General features: G+C 49.2%; 3 protein-coding genes across 6 annotated transcripts; 2 read left to right on the top strand and 1 right to left on the bottom strand.

Moving 5' to 3' along the window:
* Positions 1 to 7930: 7930 nt before the first annotated feature.
* snx9a (sorting nexin 9a) lies at positions 7931 to 16360 on the top strand. Of its 4 annotated transcripts, none has more exons than XM_084668142.1 (19): positions 7932 to 8232; positions 8932 to 9018; positions 9172 to 9246; positions 9516 to 9584; positions 10770 to 10884; positions 10982 to 11101; positions 11132 to 11174; positions 11455 to 11539; positions 12236 to 12361; positions 12490 to 12607; positions 12922 to 13052; positions 13292 to 13395; positions 13485 to 13588; positions 13680 to 13757; positions 13846 to 13922; positions 14212 to 14301; positions 14845 to 14959; positions 15044 to 15135; positions 15278 to 16360. In XM_084668142.1, exons 1-19 carry the CDS (start codon positions 8221 to 8223, stop codon positions 15323 to 15325), a joined length of 1689 nt encoding a protein of 562 aa, XP_084524268.1. In that variant the 5' UTR covers positions 7932 to 8220; the 3' UTR covers positions 15326 to 16360. The 4 variants fall into 4 exon arrangements, with proteins under 4 accessions (XP_084524267.1, XP_084524268.1, XP_084524269.1 ...); XM_084668144.1 differs by having other exon boundaries at positions 7936 to 8232; positions 10770 to 10851; XM_084668141.1 differs by having other exon boundaries at positions 7931 to 8232; positions 10982 to 11174.
* A 1996-nt stretch (positions 16361 to 18356) lies between these two features.
* On the bottom strand, positions 18357 to 21308 carry LOC146260779 (angiopoietin-related protein 7). The gene is made up of 7 exons (XM_084668577.1): positions 21209 to 21308; positions 20709 to 21085; positions 19773 to 20007; positions 19468 to 19605; positions 19141 to 19357; positions 18754 to 18949; positions 18357 to 18503 (listed from the first exon to the last, which is right to left on the bottom strand). The coding sequence occupies exons 1-7, from the start codon at positions 21306 to 21308 to the stop codon at positions 18357 to 18359; spliced, it is 1410 nt and encodes a 469-aa protein (XP_084524703.1).
* Positions 21309 to 25185: 3877 nt separating this feature from the next.
* On the top strand, positions 25186 to 26390 carry pomca (proopiomelanocortin a). The gene is made up of 3 exons (XM_084667432.1): positions 25186 to 25318; positions 25527 to 25649; positions 25822 to 26390. Exons 2-3 carry the CDS (start codon positions 25533 to 25535, stop codon positions 26374 to 26376), a joined length of 672 nt encoding a protein of 223 aa, XP_084523558.1. The 5' UTR covers positions 25186 to 25318; positions 25527 to 25532; the 3' UTR covers positions 26377 to 26390.
* Positions 26391 to 27143: the final 753 nt, after the last annotated feature.

The raw sequence follows: 27143 nt of genomic DNA, 5'->3' as shown, positions 1-27143 counted from the left end.
GTGGAGAGTGTTAGGCCGTTCTCTCCTCGTTTCCACTCGCCCCTCTTCCGATCTGCTGTGAAAGCCGAGCTGCCGTTCACCTCGGTGGAGGAAAAAAAACCCTGTCAATATTCATCTATCTAATAACCCTGAATGTGCTTCTCGCTGTGCCTTTTGAAGACTGTGAGGTCTGCATTTCCCTTTGATGTACATTCATTGTCAGTCTCTATCTAAAATCTTGGGAGATGGAATTGGTGACATATCCTTTTTTTATTCATTCAATCCCACCTCAAAGCTTTCCAGCTGTATATCTGTGGCCAAAGATGCTTTGTTGTAAGCTAGAGGGGGCCGTTCAAGTTGGATGTAGTTTCCCACTAGGATTTCTATTACAGAGTAATGGAAAACCGTGAGATTCTAGTGAAGATGAAACCATCAAAATATACTGTCTCCTCTATAGCTCAGTATATCCAGATACTTCTGTTTTGGTTCTGACACGCACACACGCACTCCTGCTCACGCCCCACCTCACTCTCTCTCTCTCTCTCTCTCTCTCTCTCTCTCTCTCTCTCTCTCTCTCTCTCTCTCTCTCTCACTCTCACTCTCTCACACACACACACACACAAACACTCACAGAAGATGCCTTTACAAGACGACATAAAGTTTTTAGCTGCCTGTTTAATTTCTATTCAAAATTTAAACAAATGGCTGTCAGGTTTAATAGTGTCACAAATGGACGAGTGGTATGTCAGTCAGACCAAGGGGTCAGTACAAGGCTGTTCCGAGTAATGGTCAAATCCTCCAGTCCTCAAGTTTAACTGTATAACTTTACTGTCCTAAAGCTATTCTACACAGTATTACTCATTGGATTTTGTCCATCCATCATCTATCCGTCCATCAGTCCATCCATCCATACAAACATCCCTACAGACATACAGACATGCACACATACATCCATAGTGCTTTGAACATAATTGAAATGAATAGGCTTGACTTTACTGTGAGGAATCTCTCAAGGTCTTTTGGAGGGAAGGCTTGTAAAGCTCCCATCACCATAACCCTACACTTCAGGCACAGGACTGTAATGCATAACAACCCCCTTCCATCTCCCCGCATATTCAGCTAATTTAGAACTTCCCATGTCCTCCCCCTGTAGGAGCACAGTCTATAGGCCTACATCCTCCCCCTCCGTTCCTTCACATCTTCACTCTGCCCACTCTCACTGCATGGAGGACCTATACACGCGGGCAGATAAGAAGGAAGCGAGTCTCGTCGACTTGATTTGAAGCGCTGCTTTGAAGCTGAATGTGGAATGGCTCTTACGCGCTCCCTTGCTCTGCGCTGTCTGCTGAAATAAGGGCCTCTCGTAAAAGCACTTTACCTGTGCGCTCTCCGCGGATCATTGCACTCATTAAACAGACTTAGGGGTTGCGTTCAAATCACAATTACGCCGAGTGCTAAGCGTTAATGGGCGCGGGAGTTGAAAAAGTGTGAGAAATGTTTCCGTCGTTGCTTTTTATACCGGTATTTGAATTAGCTTTGCGAAACAGTGAGAGATGTAACCCTAATCCTGAACTTGGCAAAGTTTGAAATGTTGTCATAATCTATGGCTTTTAAGGGGAACCATCCCTGGTGTTTAACTGCTAAAAAGAAAACACGTTTACTCTCTATTGTCTGTTACTTTGTTATGTTCTCACAATCTCCTGTGAACTTTTCTAGAGATATGTTGGGGACAGACGACGCGTGTGTTTCGTGTTGGCCGTCCTTAAGTTACATCCACTTGTAAACAACAATTTGTAAATGTTACAGGGGCCAGAGCGTCATCAAAGTTAGTCAGGATTGCTTTCAGGCCTCACCTGCCCTTTCCCAGGTTTGATCTTGAGGAGTGAGTTTGACCAATTTAACCGGATCACACAAACACGTATTGACCTTCTGCAACCTTTCTGAGATAACTGTGATGCTACTGCCATGCTGCTGAGCGCACGCCCTCGCGTGTCTGAACAATGAGAAACAGAATGTCAAGAGGTGGGGAAGGTACCATAACCTGCTAATTGCAGTCGTAATACTGTAGTCACGTTAGGTGTACGTGTGTGCATTCAAAAAGCAGAGACTGTCATTAAGACTAGCCTAGAAACCGTGATTTAAAAACACTACACACACGCACGCACACATCTTTCTTAGAAACCTGCTGACAACAGGGAGGAGCGCACATCATCTGTGATGATGCCCTTCCCTACTGTGATCTCTGTTGTTCTTCCACTGCTAATTGACCATCTTTGTCAATGATGAGCTCACCACGAGAAAAGGAGCCTGTGTGTGTGTGTGTGTGTGTGTGTGTGTGTGTGTGTGCAAAAGAGAACAGCCCCGCGCCACTCCTAGTGACCGCCTACGGCAACAGTGTGGGGTTCTAAGCCCTGATATAGCTCCCAGTGTCTTAGCTTCCTCTACTGATGTGCTGTAACGTTTTAGCCCCTGCGGTGTGCCGTAGGGCACGGCCCCAACGCCGCCCACCCTCCCTCCCGCCCACCCACCCACCCTCCCTCCCTCCCTCCCGCACTCCCTCCTTCCCTCCCTCCTTCCCTCCCTCCTTCCCTCCCTCCACGCTAGCTAGCCCAACACACACTGCTCCGCGACGCTTTACTGTATCTCTTTCTCTCTCTCTCTCTCCTTCTTTGCTCTCTCTCTCTCTCTCTCTCTCTCTCTCTCTCTCTCTCTCTCTCTCTCTCTCTCTCTCTCTCTCTCTCTCTCTCTCTCTCTCTCTCTCTCTCTCTCTCTCTCTCTCTCTCTCTCTCTCTCTCTCTCTCTCTCTCTCTCTCTCTCTCTCTCTCTCTCTCTCTCTCTCTCTCTCTCTCTCTCTCTCTCTCTCTCTCTCTCTCTCTCTCTCCCTCCCTCCACCTCCATCTCGTTATCTCTTACTCTGTCTAATCTCTTAACAGGGATTATCCAGCTATGCAGCTGTCCAGTATGGGGTAGGTAATTACCGCAGACACACATGCTACTGTAAGGTGTGTCTGAACCCATCGCACTAGTTCCACCTGCTGGCTGCTCCCAAAACTAACACTCTCTAAAATCAGTTGTGAAAACTGTTGAAAGCACAAACACACACACACACACAAACTGAGGATGCTTCACATGCCTCTGTAATACAGGGTAAATATAGTACTGACAAGGAAAGAAAAGTATGCTTGAATGGACGTACACACACTGCCGCAGCTATCCCAGTTATTCCTAGAGTGTGTGGATTGCTGGTGCTCAGCATGAAAGCCCAGACCTTAGACCCCAAGAATCTCCCACACCCACTGAAAACATGTCCTCCAGTCTGACGAACACACACACACACACACAAACATGGACACTCTCTTACACAAACACACACACACACATGCTTATACTGACACACACACTATTATACACTCAAACACGCATATGCATGCTGTACACACACACCAAGTTTTGACACAGTTGCACACCCCCCACACCATTCCATTGTCCACTCCATTGTCTCTTACATGAATTGTGGCAGCATGTAACTTCCTGAATGTCCTAATATGGACATGGCTACTGTCTAACAGAATAAAAACAGGATATACAAACACACACACACACACCACATACACACACACATTGTATGGAAGACTATGTTCTAGTAGCAGTACTGAATACTGTAGCTAAACACTTCAATCCTTAAATCTTGTGGTGGAAGGCTACAGCCTACATTAGGAATGTGGTCATGCTGATTCAATGATTGGCCGTGTGTCCTCTCCAATCAGACTCATGCCAAGGTCACCTGACTGTTGATTGCTCTTTATCTCAGTGAGAGAGGAGGTAATCTCTGTCCAGTTACCAGCAAGGCCTGCTTGATGTCTTTCAGAACAGTGAAGCCTTTCACATCCAAACACTGGGTCTCAAACTGACACACACAGAGTGGGTTAGGGGGCAGGCAGACCGACTGGCAGACAGATGGACAAACAGTGAGAAGCAGACAGGTAGGCAGGCAAACGGGTAGGAAAGCTTAGATACATTTCTAGCTATCGAGATAACCTTTTTTTTGCTTGAAGGTTCTGGTTATATGTCAGCTGTGTATTTGACAGACAAACCAAGTGCTACACTACATGTTTGCACGTGTGTGTGTGTGTGTTTCATGTAGTTCTAAAGAGAGAGACAGCTGAAACATTTCAGTTTTGGAAGGTGAACAGAAAATATGTGCCTGTCCTAACATGCAGCCAAAGCTTCCCCACATCACATTTACACACCACACACACACACACACACATAGATGTGCATTACTGGACAATACAAATCTCTTCAGAGAAGACAACAAACAATGTGACTGACAGGTTGGTAACTAGTAGTCGTTTAAAGTTTCACACAAACATACGGCACACATTAACTTTCCTTCACTATCTCTCTCTCTTGCTCTCTCTGTCTCTCTCTCTCACACACACACACACACACACACACACACACACACACACACACACACACACACACACACATGCACTCACATTTTAAAAGGTCGCTAAGATAACAAAGAATGTGAGAACAAGAGTTACTCAGAGACCCCTGACAAGTTAAATCTATGACCTACATCTCTATCCCCTCAAATAACCGCACACTCACAAGTACACAAAGAAGACACATACACACCCAAACAAAAAACAGACAAAAACACACATTCATACACACAACATTCACATAAACGTGCATACACACACATACATGCACACGCAGTATACACATACAAATCCACACACACGCAGCACACATACATGCATACATGCACACACACACAATGCATACACACACACCCTCACAGCTGGAGGAGTCTTCGGCCCTGTAAACTTTGGCAGGATTGCTGTAACTGACACTCCCCCCCTCTCCCTGCTAACCACACTTCCTTGCAAAGAAACAAAAGAACAGATAAAGATGGAAAAAAGCAGAGGAAGAGCTGAAGAAAAACAGGGGAAAGAAAGGGTTTACGAACTTTTGTTTTCTCACACGAAAAGGTTAAACAAACATCTTTCTTTGTTCTGTTTTCGGTCTCGTCACTTGCAAAACACTCCAGAAAAACTCTAACAGTAATGCCATTCTCCCAGGTACTCCCCAGGACTCTCCATTTCTTGCCCTCCCTCCATCCCCCCTTCTTCTCTCTTTCTCCCAGAGCCTTACCTTTCATGCACAGCATAGTCTCTCTCAGAGGCGGCCAGTGGGACTGTGTGTGAGTCTCACCCAACAAAGAGGAACTCTCTGACTGCACTCGCTCATAGGGAAACACAAGTTCGAACCCTGAAACACTCCCATACCTCGCTCTAACTCTCTCTCTCTCCCCCTCTCTCTCTCTCCCACTCACTGTCTCCTTCTTTCCCCTCCCACACTGTCTATCACACACTCCCACCCTGACCCCCTCCTCTCTTTCACTCTCTCTCTCTTTTACTGTCTCTCTCTCTCTCTCTCTCTCTCTCTCTCTCTCTCTCTCTCTCTGTTTTGGCAGGTTGCCAGTTGTGGTGCTTTGTGAAACCCCCATGCTTTATCCCTATTCAACTGTACATTGTCATAACAGCCCCCCAACAGCCCAACCTTGTGCCCCTGCCCGCCCCCCCCAATGCCCAACCTTACTCCCTACTCCCTTCTACTGTACTGTAGAGTCTACAGTGTAGACTGTGTATAGTACTGTAGTGTGAACGCACACCAGCTCTAGAAGCCCTCAACTGAAGGGTCTGTCTCTAGGCAACCAATCAGGTATTTGAAGCAGCACCCAATCAACAGGCCTCCAAGGGTTTAGGTAAGGTCACACACATACTTTCTCTCTTTCCCTCTCTCACACACACAACATACACACACATGGATCATTGACACACACCTTTGTACTCCTCTTCCTCCTCCTCCTCTTCTTCTTCCTCCTCCTCCTCCCCAGACAGCAGGAGGGGTGTGTGGGTCTTCAGGCAGCTGAAGGCGGAAGGCAGAACACCTGCCTTCCCTCGGCTGCCTCTCTGGAGACAATGTCCTGCCTGTCTCATCTACTACTGTAGAAAAAGGGCACACACACAGGCACACATACCAGGACACACACCGGTACACAGGAAAACACACACACCTGGAAACAACCATAGGAACAACCACACACACACACAAGCGTGTGCATGCACAGACACACACTAAACAGGGAGAACACTCATTGAAGCGCGACTGACAGCAGCCGACAAAAAGGAATCCTGGACAGCTATTTTTTTCTGTGAGATCAGACACCTGACTGTCGCTCCTCCTCCTAAAACTTATCACACACACGCACGGGATCCTAGCTGCATGCCTATCTTAACACAAGTGAGAAAGTGTTGCCTGTCTAGTCTAACTGTTAACATAGGGAGGCGATGATGATGATGTTGTGTGTGAGTGTGTGTGTATGGGTTACTAATATGGGGGGAGGTTGCCGATATGAACAGTAGACAGACAGGAAAACAAACATCCAGATTTTGTGTGACTAAGTATCCCCCTATGACCCACAGCGTGAGCTGTAATCCCAAAGGCTGCTTTAGGCTTCTCTGTCTCTCTCTCTCTCTCTCTCTCTCTCTCTCTCTCTCTCTCTCTCTCTCTCTCTCTCTCTCTTTCTCTCTCTCTTTCTCTCTCTTTCTCTCTCCATCCCTCCCTCCCTCCCTCTCTCCCTCTATCTCCCTCTATCTCCCTCCATCCCTCTCTCCTTCCATTTGTCCCTTCCTTTCTCTCCCTAGCACTATTGCTTTTACTTTTTCTCACTTTCTTCACTGTATCTCTATCTTTTTATTTGCTTCCACTTTTCCCACTCACGCTCTATTTCCCTCAATATTGCTCTCCCTCTCTCACACACACACACCTGTGCTCTCTTTATGTCTCTTCTCTCTGTGCCTCTCTCTCGCGCTCTCTCTCTCTCGCCCTCTCTCTCTGTCTCTCTCTCTCTGTGCCTCTCTCTCTGTGCCTCTCTCTCTCTGTGCCTCTCTCTCTCTCTCTCTCTCTCTCGCCCTCTCTCTCTGTCTCTCTCTCTCTGTGCCTCTCTCTCTGTGCCTCTCTCTCTCTGTGCCTCTCTCTCTCTCCCCAGCCTGCTTCCTCCCTCCAAAGACAGAAATAGACTTATTAATCACCTTAACCTGGCTACGAGGGAGAAAGAGGTAGGGGAGAGATGGGGGATGAGAGAGAGGTCAAATAGAGATTGAAACTGTAAATTACAGAAGTCAATCCATATGTGCTAATACCAACAAAGTGGTATTGATTTATCAATCAATTCCACTGAAAATCAATCCAAAGCCTGGATTTTTGCATTATCGAAGTTTGATCCTTCTTTAGAGAAAATGCATCTTGCAATGCCACTAGATGGCATTACATGACAGAATACTGACATTGCACTGTCAGTGTCACGCTTTATTCAATGCGGAATTGCCCTCGCGGCGGTAACTGTGAGGTTTTCTTCCGGACTCAACCACATGAGAAACAGCATTACGAGTTATTTCCCTTGCGTCCCAACATTTCTTTAAAAAATATGTATTTGTATATTTCAATCTCTCCTTTATGTCCTTCAATCTACCCATAGAGGGCGCTACTTAGCCAAGTTGTTCTTTGAAAATATTTTATAAAAGCGGACGGTCCCTAACTACGAACAGAACTGCATTGAAGTACTGAAATGAAAACATTGCCGCATAAATAAACTTCATATTGGTGCATACAGTCGATACCTGTTGTTTGTTTACACACCCAAATTTCTGTCCTAGTATAAGTTTTGGTTTGCTCGCAAGGCACTTACGGCAATAAGTCAGACAGTTGTCTTGAAATATCCTATATTTTAGCTGTTGCAAACGAAGCCCTTCTATGTATTTTCATTAGATCAATCTGTGACAGCTGGCTATCGCTGACAGTTAGGAGAAATAAACAACTGTTACTGCATCCACACCCTGATAAGAGAAGTTGTCACAGAACTATTCACGCTCGAGCGCTCCCAGCGAATTCTTTCTTTTCCGGGTTGTCATTTTCTTGGACTGTGGGTGGGAAACTAAACATCAGGGGAGGAAAAACGGGAATGACTTGTTTGCATAGAAATGGATGGCGGTGTCGTAGTTCGTGAAGCTCTTTAGCAGAATTGCATCACACCAGTGGATAGGAACGTTTTTTTTATTCTGAAACTTTGTGAACGACTCATTTCTTGTGCGACGGCACTGGCACCGGCTGAGGACCGTTTTTGTGAAGACGATAACACGAGGAAAACTTCTAAATGTTTCAGCGATGGCTGCCAAGGTACTGAATACCACACAAATGATGTGCTTGTTAATGTTTTGACCTAACCAGGGACCAACTCTATTTATAGGGGAATACTCGAGTCAGTGGAGTATTATCTGTACCAGTACTCCAGATTACAGAATAGTATTGTTTGGCTGCTAGTTTACTGTTGTTGTTGTTGTTGTTGTTGTCATGAGGTTGCTACACAGGTTTCTTCCCATAATAGCCTACTCACACCACGTAGTCATTCGCTTTTAGCGGTGTGTGTAGACTTCTGTGCGCGTGCATGTACAGTACGTGCGTGTATGATCGCCGTTCTGCCCCTTCTTCTTGCCCAAGAAGAAGTAGGCCCAAGTACTGTAAATAAGATAAATCAAGTCAACACAAGGATAAGCCTGGAGTTACAGCACTAGTATTCTCTCATTGTGACCACAGTTGCTATCTGCAGCCTAGCTGCCTTGGCCCTCTGGTTTAATGACAAAGGAATGTCCAGGCAGGATGTGTGAACCAGGGCCAACATAGATACCAAGGTGTGTGTGTGTATCTGAGAGAGAGAGAGAGAGAGAGAGAGAGAGAGAGAGAGGTCATAGGTCAGATGCCATGCGCTATGTCCTCCGGATTTCCAGAATCTTCCTGGTCCCTTTATTTATCTGTCACCCCCCCCCACACACACACACACACACGCACACACACACACTTTTGTTAACTGTGTTTCAGGCCCAAGTGTTATACGACTTTACCGCTGAACCTGGCAACAATGAGCTGACTGTTAGAGAAGGAGAGACCCTCACTGTGATCAACCAGGTAAAAGATGGAACACACACACTGTCACACACAAACACTGTCACACACACACATTGTCACACACACACACTGTCACACACACTGTCACACACACAAACATCTGTACACACACATTCAATCCTGCACACACCAGTAATTATTTATGTCCTGCAGAATGTAGGTGGAGGCTGGATAGAAGTTCAGAACTCAAGAGGAGAGTGTGGACTCGTGCCGGAAGATTACTTGGAGGTGTGTGTGTTTGTTTGTGTGTGTGTAGTGGGCATCTGTTGTTGATTATGGATGACTGAAGGAAACACATGCAGTACTAGATGATTCCCACGTTTGTGTGTGTGTGTGTGTTTTATGCCATACTTTACTATACTGTAGTAGCTACTGGTGTACTGTAGAAGAATGTCTGCACAGGAAAACCAGGAATGCTTTCATCCTCTTACCTCTCTCCATTCCTCCCTCGTTCCATCCCTTCATCTCTCCTTCCCTCCGTCTCTCACCTCTCTCAGCTGAGTGGAGCACAGACTGCCACTGCCTATACAAGTACCTACAGTCAGGCAGCTGCAGACAACAAACAGGTATTACACACACTCACCTAAACACACACACACACTTGTGCACACTTGGGTTTGATAAAGGTAGAGTATGATGTGCTTATTATGGGCTTTTTGAATCCAAGCAGCTCAGTACAAAATCATTCCTTGCTTGTTACCGTAGCAGCTACTCGGTATCCCTGCAGGCTTTCTGGAGCAGGGGGCGGGGCGGGGCGGGGGAAGGGTTCCTGGATAATGAGCTCTGTCGGTTCCCCCTCTAGAACCTATGGATCCTATCTGGTAGTTTCAATACCAATTCGGAGTTCATTTGAATGAGTTAGAGATCAGGCTGACCGGAGAAGGGAGGGGAGGGAGGAAGTAGTCTGAGAGGAATGACGAGGAAGAAGAGATAGAGGAATACTTTTAAGAGTGAGAGGAACAGAGAGAGAGAGTCATAAAGGAAGGCAGAGAGAGAGAGAGAGAGAGAGGGGGGGGGGGGGGGTTGGGGGAGGAGCCAAAGTGAGCTGGGACAAGACCCTTTGTTTATTAAATAGTTATATAATATCCAATGACATCATAGATCGCCTCAGTGACTGACACAGTGGGGTGTGTGTCCCCGGTCCACATGCAAATCATTCTGACGGAGGGTACTGATTGGGTACCATTCAGAACTAAGATCATCACCAGATTAAAGTGTTCCACAACTCAGGCATGTTGGTCATTGACAAAAACTTCAGCCATCCATTAAGCAGAGAGACTCGACATCATCGGCCACTGACAAAACACTGGAGATGGTTGTAGACACAGAGAAATAGGATGTGGATGTAGTCATAGCAATTTGCACAACCAAGGTCAGCCCAAAGCTCGCTTCAACCATTAAGACATTTATTTATGTACACACTTCCTCCCGCACGCACACACGCAGGTACATAGATGACCTTAGCCAGCGGACAAAGTACTTAAAGAGATACTTGAACACACACACAAACAGGTAAACAACAATACCATAGTCAGGCGCTGTATAGGGGGAAAAGTTAGGACAATTCCAAGTGTCCCTGACCACTCAGGGCCAGATTAGAGGTATTGGGCCTTTGTGCTTGGAGACCTAATAGCTCCTTATTTAGCTGGGTGTGTGTGGGGGTGGGTGGGGCTGTGGGTGGGGGGGAGGGGGGGGGGTATATTGTTTATGTTTAAGGAATTCCCAGGATTCAGTGTTGATGTTGTTTGCAGGTTGCCAATGGCACCGACCCAAGCTGTGGAGGCGGAGCTTATACAACTGACACAGCTGGAGGATGGGATCAGCAGACTACAGGTGACTACACGCACGCGCGCGCGCAAAGCACAGGTGACTACACTAACACACACAGCAGAGCAAAGGTAACTACACACACACACACACACTGTTTAAAAAAAAATATATATATATTTCTGCGTGTGCGTAGGTGGAGGTGAGGATGATGATGGTGAGTGGGATGATGAGTGGGATGATGACAGGTCCACGGCGGGCTACACTGACCCCCATGGGGAGGACGAGCCAGGGGCCATGGAGCCAGGGGCCATGGAGCCAGGGGCCATGGAGCCAGGGGCCATGGGGCGCAACACACAGTCATCCACCATGAAGATATCACGCAACAAGTAAGAACCACACACACACACATCATCCACCATGAAGATATCACGCAACAAGTAAGAACCACACACACACACATCATCCACCATGAAGATGTCACGCAACAAATAAGGACCACACACACACACACATCATCCACCATGAAGATATCACACAACAAGTAAGGACCACACACACACACACACATCATCCACCATGAAGATATCACACAACAAGTACGAACCATACACACACACACACACACACGGCAGATAAGCAGCAGTGTGATGTGTCCTGTATGAACAGGTTTCCCTTCTCTAAGACTTCTAACCCAGAAGTGTTCCTGCTAGGAAGCCTCCCAGCCAGGGGAAAAGACAGACTGCCCATCTATGTAAGTCTAGCCTAGTCCCTACACCCCTTCATACAGACCCCTACAGACCCCTCCATACAGACCCCTCCATACAGACCCCTCCATACAGACCTCTACACCCCTCCATACAGACCCCTCCATACACACCCCTCCATACAGACCTCTACACTCAAACCCCTACACATTTACATTTAGTCATTTAGCAGACGCTCTTATCCAAAGCGACTTACAGTAAGTACAGGGACATTCTCCCCGAGGAAAGTAGGGTGAAGTGCCTTGCCCAAGGACACAACGTCACATGACCGGCCAGGAATCAAACTGGCAACCTTCAGATTAATAGCCCGATGCTCTACCCGCTTAGCCACCTGACTCCCTACACCCCTACATACAGACCCCTACACCCCTACATACAGACCCCTTCACCCCTACATACAGACCCATACACCCCTCCATACAGACCCCTTCACCCCTACATACAGACCCATACACCCCTCCATACAGACCCCTTCACGCCTACATACAGACCCATACACCCCTCCATACAGACCCCTTCACCCCTCCAGATGCACAGCCCTCCATACATCACTCTGACTGGCTCCATCTTGTTTTACTGGCTCCATGTTCCCCCTCTGTCTGTCTCTCTCCCTTTGTATCTCTCTGTCTCTTTGTGTCTCTCTCTCACACTCTGTGTCTATGTCTCTCTCCCTCCCGCTCCAGATGGGGGAGGTGGGCCCGGTGTGGCTCTACCCTCAGTCTCCTCTGGACTGTGTCGTTGCCGACCCCAAGAAGGGCTCCAAGATGTACGGCCTCAAGAGCTACATTGAGTACCAGGTCACCCCTAATGTGAGTCACACACACACACTAGCTCACCCCTAATGTGAGTCACACACACACACACCAGCTCACCCCTAATGTCAGTCACACAAAGAGAATATCATTATGTTGATCTCTGCCTTGATGTTCTCTTCCAGACAACCAATCGACCTGTCAATCACCGATATAAGCATTTTGATTGGCTGTACGAGCGACTGCTGCACAAGTTTGGCTCGGCCGTCCCCATCCCCTCCCTCCCTGACAAACAGGTCACAGGTCAGTGGTTGCCATCACAGATGCCGCATTTAAATGATCCTTCAGCATGAAGTGATTTCTATTTCACATGCTTTATTGGACAGTTTGTAAAGTGTGTCAGGAAAAGGCAGTGAGAAAGAAAGGGGAAGACAAAGCAAAGGGCCAAGGCTAGATTTGAACCCGGGCCCGCCGTGCAAAGGCCTCCGCCTACATAGTACGCACACTTAACCGCTGATCTACCGGGCGCCCCATGAAGTGCTCTCTCTCCGGGGCTAGGAGAAGTCGGCCATCTTGTGTGGTCCCCTGAGCGTGTGTGTGTGTGTGTTGCCTGGCAGGTCGTTTTGAGGAGGAGTTCATCAGGATGAGGATGGAGCGTCTGCAGGGCTGGATGAACCGCATGTGTCGCCACCCGGTGGTGTGCAGCAGTGAGGCATTCCAGCTCTTCCTCACCTACCGAGACGAGAAGGTGTGTGTGGACTGGGCGAGGCTTTGTGTGTATTCTTGCTGGGTGTGTGTGTGTATTTTTGGTTCTGGTTCCTGTGTATTTCTAGTAGCTGTGTAATACATCTGGATGTATGTGTGTGTGTGTGTGTGTGTGTGTGTGTGTGTGTGTGTGTGTGTGTGTGTGTGTGTGTGTGTGTGTGTGTGTGTGTGTGTGTGTGTGTGTGTGTGTGTGTGTGTGTGTGTGTGTGTGTGTGTGTGTAGGAGTGGAAGATGGGGAAGAGGAAAGCGGAGAAAGATGAGAACATCGGACCCATGATCTTCTTCTTCATAGACCCTGATGCTCTAGACATGGAACCCCATGAAGTGTATGTGAAACACACACATACACACACAATAGCACTAACGCTGTGCAAAAGTTATAGACGGTCCTGTATGTGTGTGTTTGTGTGTGTAGGGAGCAGAAATGTGAGATGTACAGTAGATTCACCAAGGCCATGGATGATGGGGTGAAAGACCTGCTCAATGTCGGCCAGGTGCACTGGAAACGCTGCACGGGGCGTAAGTATCTGAACACACACACACACACACACACACAAACCCCCAATCACAGGCGTTTTTAACATGTAATTTCCTGTCTTTCTATGTGCAGCTTTGCCCAAGGAGTACCAGAGGATTGGCAAGGCCTTTCAAAACCTGTCTTCAGTCTTCAACACCAGTGGATATAAAGGTAGATAAATTATCCCCTGCTCATGGAGATGTCTCTGTCCTACATACTGAGGATATGCTGACTGTCCTGTGTGTGTGTGTGTGTTCAGGAGAGGCAACGTTGACAGACGCACTGACAGCTGCAGGGAAAACGTATGAGGAAATTGCACTGATAGTAGCTGAACAGGTAATACACACTCACACAAACACACACATCTACACACACATCCTGACTCTGCACACTGGTCATTTCTGTCCTTGGACCGTTTCCTTTGCTGATCGAAGATGTACTTCCTGTTTCCTCAACCCCCCCCCCCCCATGCACCCCCACCCAAACCCCCTCTCACAATCCTCACCCCCATACCTTTCCCACCCCTCCATATCCCCTCCCCCTCTGTGTTTCTCTCCAAGTCAAACCCTTCACCTTACGACCACAAATCAATCCTGTTGTTTTGGTTTCTCGTGTTTGACTGCAGCCAAGGAGAGATCTGCATTATCTGATGGAGACCAACAATGAGTACAAGGGTCTGCTGGGCTGCTTCCCCGACACCATAGGATTCCACAAGGTAGTTATGCTGCTGTGTGTGTCCAGCCCAGTCTGTCTGTCTGTCTGTCTGTCTGTCTGTCTGTCTGCCTGCTCCTCTGCTGTGCTGTGTGTGTCCAGCCCAGTCTGTCTGTCTGTCTGTCTGTCTGTCTGTCTGCCTGCTCCTCTGCTGTGCTGTGTGTGTCCAGCCCAGTCTGTCTGTCTGTCTGTCTGTCTGTCTGTCTGTCTGTCTGTCTGTCTGTCTGTCTGTCTGTCTGTCTGCTACTCTGCTGTCTGTCTGTCTGTCTGTCTGCTACTCTGCTGTCTGTCTGTCTGTCTGTCTGCTGTCTCTGTCTGTCTGTCTGTCTGTCTGCTACTCTGCTGTCTGTCTGTCTGTCTGTCTGTCTGTCTGTCTGTCTGTCTGCTGTCTGTCTGTCTGTCTGTCTGTCTGTCTGTCTGCTACTCTGCTGTCTGTCTGTCTGTCTCGAATGCTACTGTGTTTTTAGAGACCACAGCATAGCAGTAGAGGTCTGGTTTACTGAAGGATTTGTCCTGAGACTGTGTGTCCGTGTGCTTGTGTGTCCAGGCAGCGATAGAGAAGGTGAAGGAGGGAGACAAAATGGTTGCAGCTGGAAAGATCACATCCCAGGACAAGCTCACCATGGCCAAACGCATCAGCACCATGTCTTACTCATTACAAGGTACGACACACACACGCACACACACACTCACACACCTGCAGGGTGTGTAACCTGACTCTCTCCACCTGCCTGTTGTGTTCACAGCTGAGATGAACCACTTTCATAGCAACCGTATCTATGACTACAACCGGGTCATGCAACTCTATCTGAAGGAGCAGATCATATTCTATGACACGGTGAGAAGAACAAGGGATTGAGAGAAAGAAGGAGGGGAAGGTGGAGAAAAAGATGGAGAGGGGATGTTTTCATTATGTCCAACATTTAAAAGGAGTAATTAATGTATTAAAGTAGTTTCAATTTTGTTTATTTATGTTATAGATCGCTGACAAGCTGAGACAAGCTTTGGGAAAGTTTACCACACTGTGAAGAAAAAGAAATGCCACACTCTGATACACTTCTCCCCCCACCCATCTGTAACTCAGACTGAAGCTGCTACAACATCCTCTTCGTCCTCACCCTCTTCATCCTCAACCTCTTCTTCCTCTCTGTCCCGTTCTTCCTGTTTCCCAGTCAGGTCAGAGAGAGCTGCTCTGTCTACAGCCCAGGACTGGTACCTGTTTCATGTCTGTGTCAATAAGGGAGAGTGTGTAGGTGACTGAGCCACTTCAACCCCTGTCTCCTCCTCCCTCCCTCTCTCCTCCTCCCTCCCTCTCCTCCTGCCTCTCTCCCCTCCTCCCTCCCTCTCTCTCCTCCCTCTCTCTCCTCCCTCTCTCTCCTCCTCCCTCTCTCTCCTCCTCCCACTCTCTCCTCCTCCCTCTCTCTCCTCCTCCCTCTCTCTCCTCTTCCCTCTCTCTCCTCCTCCCTCTCTCCTCACAAACAGCACACTGCTGGCAGTGTGCTTCCACCGCCCCCCTCCTCTCCTTCCTCTCCTCCCCCTGAACCATCAGTCCAGTTCACACAAACACATTTAGAGACACTTTTCACATTCACTAACCTCTCTCTCTCTCTCTCTCTCTCTCTCTCTCTCTCTCTCTCTCTCTCTCTCTCTCTATCTCTCTCTCTCTCTCTCTCTCTCTCTCTCTCTCTCTCTCTCTCTCTCTCTCTCTCTCTCTCTCTCTCTCTCTCTCTCTCTCTCTCTCTCTCTCTCTCTCTCTCTCTCTCTCTCTCTCTCTCTCTCTCTCTCTCTCTCTCTCCACTGGAGCTCTCTTTGGTGGCCTTGCGCTGTAAGGGAATTAAACATTTTGTTTGTTGGGACCAAATTTAATTAACAAAACATTTAATATATGTCAACTATGATTTGAAATATGATATAAATATGTGTATAAGGAAACCCATCTAGTCTAGTTACAAAACTACTCTGTTGATGGTTTATTTTGAGTCTGCTAACAGTAAATTGTGTAAATATAACAGTATGTAACATTTTTTCACAATCTGGGAAAATAAAATTTTATTTGTATCACTCATTGTTGTTTTGAGTGATTTTTGTTGTTTTTGTGAGTGTGTGCAGTGGAGGGTGTGTCCTTGGGGAATAGTGTTGATGTTTCCAGGAGGAAAGCTTTCTTCTGTAGTTAAGAGCAGAGCCAGTGTTCTGGGCTTCCTGGTGGGGTTGCTTGCCATGACCTTTGAACCCTTCGGCAGGAAGTGGGGAAAGGAAGTGGTTCATCTTTGACTGGAGACAGGAGTGTGTGTCTGATCAATGACAACCTGACCATTTCAATTCAATTGTTATGAATGTTTGTGTATTTTTTTAATTTGATGGCCTGGCATTTTGAATGGGGAAATTCTCTCACGACTTACCTCCTCTCCTCCCACTTTTCTCCATCTCTCCCCCTCCCTGCCCCCCCTCTCTCCCCTCCCTGCCCCCCCTCTCTCCCCTTCCTTCCTCCCCTCTCTCCCCTTCCTTCCTCCCCTCTCTGTCAATGACAGACAGGATTATGATGTTCCAGTGGGTCGCAGGGAGATAAGGATATCTATGGAGCACAGCTTAGGAACTGGCCTGCCAACTAACACGCAACACTCACTTACCTACTCATACTGTACACCTACGCACATACATACCTGCCTTTATGTGCACAGAGATACTACACACACACTCATACTAACTCACAGACATACACACAGCCACACACAAGCCTACTGATTTCCGGGCATCGGGGCTCATGCATTAACCATATATACGGCATGGTGTTGTTCTGTGTAACTGTTTTTCAACTTTTCAAAGCGATTCAGTTTTTATTGTTTAAAAAGGCGAACAGCAGTTGAAAAGCAACAAGTGTTGGAAAGACAAAACCCACACAGACATTCTGACAGAACTAACCAGGCAAACAAAATGTAGAAAACTTCCCAAAGAGCTTAACGTTTAAAGACCTCTCCTTTACAAAGAGAATGTAAACACATAATTGTACAGCAACTGTGTTTCAGTGTGACTGCTTGGGAATGTCAATTACTCAAAGCCACTGTCCCCAGTTGCCTAGAGCTGTACAGGTATGTATCGTTACTCCTCCCTTGTTGCGGTGGGAGTCAGTAGCAGGGACCGTGACCAGGGCCTGTGACCAGGGCTGGAGACCAGGGCCTGTGACCAGGGCCTGTGACCAGGGCCTGTGACCAGGGCCTGTGATCAGGGCCTGTGATCAGGGCCAGAGATCAGGGCCTGTGACCAGGGCCTGTGACCAGGGCCTGTGACCAGGGCCTGTGACCAGGGCCTGTGACCAGGGCCTGTGATCAGGGCCAGAGATCAGGGCCTGTGACCAGGGCCTGTGACCAGGGCCTGTGACCAGGGCCTGTGACCAGGGCCTGTGACCAGGGCCTGTGACCAGGCCTGTGACCAGGGCCTGTGACCAGGGCCTGTGACCAGGGCCTGTGACCAGGGCCTGTGACCAGGGCCTGTGACCAGGGCCAGAGATCAAGGCCTGTGTTGGCCACATACCCAGACTGTCCTGCATCAGATATACACAGTATACACACATTTACAGACATGGAGCATGTCCTTAATATTCACAATTCAATCCCTCTACTCCTGTTGTACGTGTCTCTTACTAAACATCAAACTCTCTCCCTCGCTCCTTCTTTCCATTTCTCTGTCTTTTCCCTTTCTCTCCCACTTTCTCTGTCTTTCTCCTATCCTCTCTATCTCCCTATCTTGGTTTTTATTTAGTTCTCTCTTTCTCTCCCTCTCTCTCTCTCTCTCTCTCTCTCTCTCTCTCTCTCTCTCTCTCTCTCTCTCTCTCTCTCTCTCTCTCTCTCTCTCTCTCTCTCTCTCTCCTCTCTCTCTCTCTCTCTCTCACGACAAAGGGAAAATCACAATGCCGGCCATCCCCTCTGCCCAGCCCCTCTGTCCATTCCATGGCGTGCTGACCCCTGGTATGTGGGCTACTCCGCGAGCACCTCAGCCAATGGTGTGACTCCCCCGACCAGCTGTGTCTGTGATGTCACGGCCACTCCCGTCGTCGAGGAGACGTCACGGAGACAGGCGCGGCCGAAAGGTTCGTGGTCGTATCATCATGGTGACCTTCCTCATGGAGTAATAATCAGAGTCCTTCCAGGTGTACCAGACCACTCCATCAGGTCCCAACAGGTTCTTACTCTTGGACAGGTAGCGCCCCCCCTGGTGGCGACAAACACACACGACAGTCACCTCTCCACTCCCAGCACAAGGGCTTCCAGCACACTTGACTGTATTCTGCTGGTTCCCGAGAGTTGTTTGGAAAACACGTGTGCTCGATTTTGTTGTTGCTGTGATGGTGCATATGTGTGTGCGCGTGTGTACACGTGACTGTATACTGTGGGTGTGTATGTGTGTGGGCATGTTTTTGTGATTATTTGTGTGTGTCTGTGCACCGCTGTCATCATGGTACCTTGTAGTAGACTCCATTGAGGTTGGCGTAGAAGCACTGATGGTACCACCACCCTGCATGGGAGATCTCAGCACAGATGTTACCTGTGTCTGGGGTGCTGAAGCTCTGCTTGTCGTGGTACCACCCGAACGAGTCCTCCACTGTGCCGCTGAAGCCAGACACATGGAGGCGGAACTGGTTTTCCTCATCCTCTATGCTGCATGGTGGACACACACACACACGCGTTTACATTTGGTGAAGGGGATTTCTGTGTGTAGCTGCATTTCTTTGTGACGTGCGTGTGTGTATGACTTGTGTGTTTTTGCTGTGATATTTAGAGGAAGAGAGGAAGGGATTGAAACCCAGTGTGTGCGTATTAGTGTGTGTGTGTGTGTGTGTGTTTGCCACCTGAAGCTCTGGTAGAGAGCGTGTTTGTGTTTGTGTGTCCAGTCCTCCAGGTCTATCCTCAGGCTGTAGTCTCCCTGGCCTGTCAGGTGGTGCAGATGGTCGTTCCCCAGCCAGTGCTCGGCCCTCAGCTCCCCAAAACCGTCCCTGTAGTCCTGCCAGTTACGGTTGAAGTTCACCTTCCCATCCTGACGCCGCTGGAACACCGTCCAGCCCCCGCCTGGACGACACACACACGCCAGCACAGGTGAACGCTTCGACGTAGATGTGTGTATGTAGGTATGTGTGTGTGAGTACGTGTGTGTGTTTATGTGTGTGTGTGAGTCTCACCCTCTGTCTCCATGTCACAGTAGACCTCCACAGGGAGAGAGCCCAGGGAAGGCACCACAGTGTACACCCCAGAACGATGCACTCCGTTGTAGTAGAGAGACGCACAGTCTATGGGACAGTTTCTCACATGCTGCACCTCTAGGGGGTACCCCACACACACACACACATGCACGCGCACACACACGCACACACACACACATCATGACTGGATGCTTTTTTAATACAATGCACTAAGAAGCATAAGACGTGTGAGTGTGTGTGTTAGGGCAGTGCGTGTGTGTGTGTGTGTGTGTGTGTGTGCGTACCTGGGTGCAGGGCCTGCTGCGTGCTGAGCAGGGGTGAGGTCCTGACGATGTTGATCATGCAGCCGGGGTTGCGCTTGACGCGCTCCACGGTCACGGTCAGGTTGCGGACCTGCGCCTGCAGCTCCAGCAGCAGGGTGCCATGCACGTGCAGCAGGGTGTCCGTCTCCGCGTACTGCAGCTCCAGCGCACGGAAGCGCTGCTCCAGGGACGAGTTCAGGTGGTTCCTCTCCTCCGCCTGGGAGAAGGAGAGAGGGGAGAGAGGGGAGAGAGGGAGCGGGAGGGGACTGGTGTTATCATGTTTAGTAATCGTCTACACCCACAAACCCTGGCCAGAGCAGAGCTGGAGATAGTGTGGAAGCTGGGACCGTGACAGCGCAGAGCTAAGATAGTGAAAGATCCAGCTCCTGAATCTGCCTCTCTGATGAAAGTGGCCATACTCCTAGTTGCATACCTCCTGCCAGTCAGTCCAGAGTGTGTGTGTGTGTGTGTGTGTGTGTGTGTGTGTGTGTGTGTGTGTGTGTGTGTGTGTGGAGGTGAGGGGGAACATGAGTGTCTGCTAAGGCTATGGCCCAGAGAAGAAGAGGTGGAGTGGGGTAGAGAAGAGGAGCAGCTGGCACCAACCAGCTCAACTAATCCTGTTAGTGGTCCGGGTTAAGGAGGACTTAGCATCCTGAGAGAAAGAGAGAGAGACAGAGCGAGAGAGAGAGAGAGAGAGAGAGAGAGAGCGAGAGAGAGAGAGAGAGAGAGAGAGAGAGAGAGAGAGAGAGAGAGCGAGAGAGAGAGAGAGAGAGAGAGAGAGAGAGAGAGAGAGAGAGAGAAAGAGCAAGCGAGAGCAAAATGGACAGCCAAGATAGATAGACAGATAGACAGATAGACAGACAGAGAGAGAGAGAGAGAGAGAGAGAGAGAGAGAGAGAGAGAGAGAGAGCGACCCACCTGCAGCTCCAGAACCTTGATGCGGTGCCGGTGGTTCCTCAGCTCCTCCTGCAGCTCCGAGATGGTCTCCTTCAGGTCCTCCATCTGCTGCTTCCTCTCCTGGTTCTCGTGGAGCCAATAGGAGACCTCGTCCGTGCAGCGGAACATGTCGGGGCAGCGCTGCTGCTCCAGCTGAGGCAGCGTGGCCGTCAGACGGCACTGGCCACTGGCCGTCACCTCGTTGCTGTACTCCCCGCACTGCATCAGGCCGCTGCTGATCCGGTGGCTGTGGCCCCCGCCCTCGCCCCCCTCCTCGCCCCCATGGTTGTCCGGGAGCGGGTGTGTGTCCGGGTGGGATTCGGGTGCGTGCGTGTCTGACTGCGTGTGCTCGTGTTTTTCTGCGCGCTCGCCGTTGTCTCCGGCGTCCGTGTGTGTGTCGTGTTCCTTGTCCGTGTGTGTGTCGTGTTCCTTGTCCGTGTGTGTGTCGGGTTTCCCGTTGGTGTGTGTGTGGGGTTGTTTGCCCGGGTCATGGTAAGTGTCTGTGTAGGTGAAGTCACCAATCACCAGGGCAGCGCTGAACACAGACACCAGCACAGCTGCCAGTAAGAACGTTAGCCTCATCCTGCTTCCAGCAGGTCCAGACCCAACCAGACTATCCAGGCGCAGACCCCTAGACCTGGTCTACAGTAAGCTCCAGCCTCAGACCAGGTCCAGACTGGATCCAGATGCTGGAAGCCTCAGGTCCCAGGCAGTGGTCCCCAGCCAGACTGGAGGACCGTCCGGTCCCGGGTCTCTCTGGAGGCTAGCCCGGTCAGACGGGGGCCTGCTGGGGGTCAGTGGGGCTGGGGTGGGGCGTGGGTGCTTCCTCAGGGTGGTCCTCCCACACAGAGGGGAGGCCCCCCCCTCCTCATGGCTCCACACTCACTGAGGAGAGAGGAAGAGGAGGCTCATCATCCAGAACCACACACACTCCAAAGCTCACATGCACACAAATAGATGCACACACACACACACACACACAAACTTTTCACCTGTCACCCTTCCCCCTCTCTCTCTTCCTTAACCATCTTTCCCCAAGCAGGAAGTGTGTCACAGATAGACGACCTCACTGGGTGAATCTCATTATGTACTCATCACATTCAGGTCAGGAGGTTACCCACAGACCCAAGGCAGCCCCTCTAGTGGCTACATTAATAGCCCTTCCAGTCATGTGACCAGGTCGGGGCCAATAGGAATGCCCACATGGCTTTACAGGACGTCACAGTCACTATCCTTGTGGTGCTTCAAATTATCCACCGTTCACCTGTTTAACACTGCCCTAGCTCACTGTGCTCTCTCACCTCTCTATCGACTCTCTCGCTTCCTCCCTCTCTCTTCCTCTCTCCCTCTGTCTTTCTCTCTCTCTCTCACTCACTCTCTCTCTTCCTCTCTCCCTCTGTCTTTCTCTTTCTCTCTCACTCTCTCTCTTCCACTCTCCCTCTGTCTTTCTCTCTATCTCACTCTCTCTCTCTTCCTCTCTCCCTCTCTCTTCCTCCCTCTCTCTTCCTCTCTGTCTCTCTCCCCTGTCTCCCCAGGTCTTCCCAGTAGACCAGCAGGTCTCAGGGTTCTCAGCTGAGCCTGTCGGTTCTGCCGGCTCTGGTTCTGGTGACACAGGAGAGGCGCCCGGGGCCATGGACAGGTCTCAGGGCTTACACCACGCAACCTCCTGTGATCCCGCCGGTTGTTATGGTCACCGGTGACTGACAGCTGTTCCCTCTCCAGTGTGTTCCATAACGGATTAGCTATGCTGACTCAGCACACCTGGGCAAGACCTGAGAACTGGCCTGGCTGCTAACTCAATACTGTTGTTAGAAGGTGTTGAAACATTGACACACATTGACATGTTAGCACTGACACACACACGTGGCATCACTGTAGTTTTGCAATCACTGGAAATGGTGTTACTAATGAATTCATTACTGTTACAACACACAAATGCTCTCTCTCTGTCTGTCTCTGTCTCACACACACACACACACACGCACAGTAGCCAAACAGAGCGACAAGCAGTCGGGCACCATCGTTCCTACCTTGCAGTGTGTCGGTGGCTGAAATGTCGAATATCCTCACGGGAATACCCAGACCATCACAGGATGTGTGGGTGCGTGTCTGGGGTGTGTGTGTGTGTGTGCGTGGGTGGGTGTGTGAGGTGCGTTTGCCCTATGTGTGTTCCTGCGTCTACAGAGGAAAGTGACAGCAGGGAGCAGAGTACCAGTGCTCAGTAGACATCTTATCTCCATAATCCGCCCTAATAGGATTCAACACACAGGAGGGTCTGAGAGAGACGGCACCGTCACATACACCGTCACATAGACACACATACCAACACCTGCACGTACGCACACACATGCACTCACAGATACACACACACATGTGTGTATCTGGGGCTGTGACCCCTTGTCACAGCCCCAACAGGGTCTCACTAAGAGGTCTAATCACATCTCTCTGGAAGGCTTCATTGCGGGGCTTGTACTTCTGGTTGCTGAAGATTCCACGTCGACTTCCTGTTTCACGTGACCTGTGAACTCTGTGCCTCCCATGACCCCATAACACCGCGTCACTGATTCCCTCACAATTCTTATTTTTATTTATTATACACAACACAAAAATGTGTTGCCCTTTTTTTGTGAATTTACAAGTAATTTGTTGCAGTGTTATTAACTTGTTAAATTGTTTTTAATCTGTGATCAGTTTGCTTGTAACAAATGTTATAATCTCACTGAAGTGGCAGTTATATTTCATGTAAACTCCCCTCATTGTTTGATGGATCACACAGCAACCTTCTCGTCTCCACTTCGATCGACGTGTTGGCCTGTGAGACATGTCCTGTTTGTTGACTGCAATCAGTTGAGGAGATAACACCCTGGCTTCTATTACAAGTTTGAGTTCAAGTTCTTATTTAATTATTTAAAAGGGTGCGGTGTGTTTGCACTGTCCCAATGCAGTTCTAATTGACAGAGCGTTCACAGTGAGATCAGGATCTGAGATGGGAAGTGAGATTGTGTGTGGACTCTGCTTCACACGTGCTCAAGTAAAACTAGGAAAGCTGTTGATTATGAGCTCAATTGCAGTGTTTCCGCAGTAGTGTTTACAAGGATCTTCATGTTTTCTAGGTGGAAGAATTTTATGGAGTTATCGTCTTCATAACACCGGTGTGGAAACAACCTGCTGTATTGACTGACAAAGAACAATACGATAGAGTGTGTAAGTCTACAATGTTTCTCATCCTACAATATGTTGTCATGTGGTTCCTATTATTGAGGTTCCCAGGAAAATGTTTGCATGGTCATTAGGTTTCTGTTTTTGCCATTCCTGGCTTCTCTCTGACGTTTGTTTCTGAGTGTTTGTTGTGTGTGTGAGATGAAGTGCTTGAGAGTCCGGGACGGTCGATTGAATGGAATGAATGGAATTGCACTTTAAAAGCATTCAGCATCCACTCGTCCATGTGTGTGTGTGTCCGCGCAACAGACGAACACAGATAGACATGGAGACATACAAGGTCAGGTCACAAACTAATGGACTTGAATCACCCTCTCCCTATCCCACTTCCCACTCTCACTCCTCTCCTCCTCCCTATCTCCCTCTCATCCTCTCTTCTTCTCCTCTCAACCTCTCTCCCTCTTCTTCTCCTCTTTCCCTCTCATGCGTCAGTTGAACATCCTTCCTGTGCTCGGGTTGACCATTCACCCATTGGTGATCGAATTTATTTTAAAAAGTAAAAAAAAAAGATATATTCCTTAAAATGACTCCAAATCGAAGTCATAGCCATGTTCCGCTTAGAAAGAGCATATAATATTGTTTCCACAGTTGTGATGCTTATTTACGAAAACAGAGATCCTACATTAAGAATTGGAGTCCAATTAGTGGGGGTGGGTGTGAAGCGTTCAGGTGTCAGATGCCCAGAGCGGAGGGCTCCCAACCCTACGCCCGTTCATTCACCTTTTCCATCTCCATCCTTTCTAATCCCTTCAACATTTCCCCAGCTAGGCCATGTCATGCAGACATCACGGCAGCATCAGCCATGTCTGCTGTTTGCCGTCTGTCAACAAAGAGCCCAGAGCCCATGCAGGTTTCAGGTTTAAGCCCTGACGTGTAACCCCACACCCCAACCCTCCGTGCCCTCATCTTCCACACCCCCCCAGGCCTCCTCACCAGTACCCCTCCCTGCCCCCGCCCCCCCCCCCCTTCTCCAGGCCCTTCTCCTATGATGCCATAGTGTACACCTGCTAAGCCTCTTCACACCTTCATCCACAATTCACACACAATTGACTCTCTAATTGTGTGTGTGGATCATTGAATTGCTTCATGGTTGTGTGTGCATGTTGGTGTGTGTCTGCGTGTATCTGTCTGTTTGTGTGGGTGTTTGTGGTAGTCATAGTGGGGGTGGCCTCTAGCTCCGTGTGGCCTTGGGAACCTGAAAGGTATATAAGGAGCGATGTATTTGAGTGGATCAGAAACAGCAAGACAAACACTCTCAAACACACACGGACACGCCTCTGCACTGAATCTCAGGAACTCACAGAAGTCCGTGACAGCAAAGCGGCTGGGAGGGAGAGAAGACAGGAGTCCAGGACGACAAGAAGACCAAACTGGTTGGTGTTCTCAGCTCAACTGACTTTTTTTCCATCTCTTTTGCTCTTTCTATTCTCAAAATGTTTCCTTCCTTCCTTTCTTTCTTTCTCTTTCTTTATTTTTATTTCTTACTTTCTTTTTTTCTTTCTTTCTTTTTTTTTCTTCCTGTGATCCAGGTGTTTGTCACTATGCAGTGCTCTCCATGTGGTCCTGATGTGTGTGTTGCAGGTGAAGATGCTGTGTCCTGTGTGGTTGCTGGCCATGGCCATGGTAGGGCTCTCTGCAGGGGTGAAGGGCCAGTGCTGGCAGCAGCCTGGCTGCCAAGACCTCAGCTCTGAAACCAACATCTTGGTGAGCCTTCACACAGACAGCTCACACACCAAATCAATCGAACCGTTTTAGAATCCCTCTGTGTCAGAATGTATGTAATAGATATGTTTTATATCATCCGTTTTCTCCTTTCCTCACCCCCTCACATCTCCTCTCCTTTCCTCTCTTCACCTTTTCCAACCTCTCCTCTCAGGGGTGCATCCAGCTCTGTCGTTCAGACCTCACTGCCGAAACTCCCATCTTCCCCGGCGACGGGCACCTCCAACCCCCCTCCCCGTCCGACTCCGAGGCCCCCGCCCTCTCCCCCTCCTCACCTGTCCTCCCACCCTCCATCCCCTCAGACCTCCAGACCGGGCCCCCCCAGGCCAAGCGCTCCTACTCCATGGAGCACTTCCGCTGGGGCAAGCCTGTGGGCCGCAAACGTCGCCCCATCAAGGTCTACACCAACGGGGTGGAGGAGGAGTCCGCCGAGGACTTCCCCAGTGAGATGAGACGAGAGCTGGGCAACGGGGTGGTGACCGAGGGGGGCGGTGCGGAGGAGGAGGCCCAGGGCCTGGAGGCGCTGCTGGAGGGGCTGTACAGCCAGCAGGAGAAGAAGGACGGCTCCTACAAGATGAACCACTTCCGCTGGAGCGGCCCGCCGGCCAGCAAGCGCTACGGGGGGTTCATGAAGAGCTGGGACGAGCGCAGCCAGAAGCCCCTGGTCACCCTGTTCAAGAACGTCATCAACAAGAACGGACAGCAGTAGGGAGTGCGGGGAGGGCCGGGGAGAGTGGGGGAGAGAGGAAGAGGGAGGAGAGGCGAGCAGAAGGGGTAAGGGGAGGAGAGAGGAGATGAGAGCAGAGGATAGGAGAGGAGCTTCCTTAGTACCGAGAGTCTTAACTCCCCTTTTGCCCTATCTAGTGGGACTTGTACAGTATAGAAGCAACAAAATCTGATTCGCGTTTTAGGGTACAGGGTGGCGTGTGATTGGCTGAAAGCACATTGTTTTTCCTGTGCTGACGTTAGCTAATGACGAGGCTAATAAACTCAGTAGAGATCCAGATGTTGTGCTTGACTGCTGTTCGCAGAGAGACAGGAGGAAGCACACCCTAGCACAGCTCACTGTTTACTATCATGTACAATACTGTAAATGAATGCTGTGTTAAACATAAAGATATATTGTTGCAAGCAACACCATTTCTTCTTATTTTTGTCTGTCTCTGACAGCACAGTGCACAAACCATCCAGTTCCAACAATAGATTCAGCCTTCACAGTATGATAACTGTGTTCCTGTTTGTGTCCTTTACATCAGTGTTGTCGACCAGCAGACCTGCTTGTAATTTAACCTGATTCAGCTAATCAATAAGATGATTATTGGAACCAGGTGTGCTATATTAGGGCTAGAGCTCAAATACATACAGGACATGGTTGTCTTGTTCTCTTGATAAGAATGTCTCTCCTTTTCTCCCTTTTACAGCTTCTCTCTCGCCCCCTTTTCTCCCTTTTACAGCTTCTCTCTCGCCCCCTTTTCT

This window comes from Hypomesus nipponensis, chromosome 12 (genome assembly GCF_054491055.1).
Source record: "Hypomesus nipponensis isolate SF chromosome 12, ASM5449105v1, whole genome shotgun sequence".
Taxonomy (NCBI): domain Eukaryota; kingdom Metazoa; phylum Chordata; class Actinopteri; order Osmeriformes; family Osmeridae; genus Hypomesus; species Hypomesus nipponensis.
Note: the sequence above shows the minus strand (reverse complement) of the source record. Positions and strands in the feature narration are given on the sequence as shown.

Excerpts from the sequence above, each read along its gene's own strand:
- pomca (XM_084667432.1), top strand. The coding sequence starts at position 25,533 with ATGCTGTGTCCTGTGTGGTTGCTGGCCATGGCCATGGTAGGGCTCTCT. Across the intron at positions 25,650-25,821 it reads GCTCTGAAACCAACATCTTG|GGGTGCATCCAGCTCTGTCG; the intron begins GTGAGCCTTCAC and ends CTCTCCTCTCAG.
- snx9a (XM_084668141.1), top strand. Across the intron at positions 9,247-9,515 it reads TGCCGGAAGATTACTTGGAG|CTGAGTGGAGCACAGACTGC; the intron begins GTGTGTGTGTTT and ends CACCTCTCTCAG. Across the intron at positions 11,540-12,235 it reads AAGACAGACTGCCCATCTAT|ATGGGGGAGGTGGGCCCGGT; the intron begins GTAAGTCTAGCC and ends CTCCCGCTCCAG.
- LOC146260779 (XM_084668577.1), bottom strand. The coding sequence starts at position 21,308 with ATGAGGCTAACGTTCTTACTGGCAGCTGTGCTGGTGTCTGTGTTCAGC. Across the intron at positions 20,008-20,708 it reads TCAAGGTTCTGGAGCTGCAG|GCGGAGGAGAGGAACCACCT; the intron begins GTGGGTCGCTCT and ends TCCTTCTCCCAG. Across the intron at positions 18,950-19,140 it reads GCTCTCTACCAGAGCTTCAG|CATAGAGGATGAGGAAAACC; the intron begins GTGGCAAACACA and ends TCCACCATGCAG.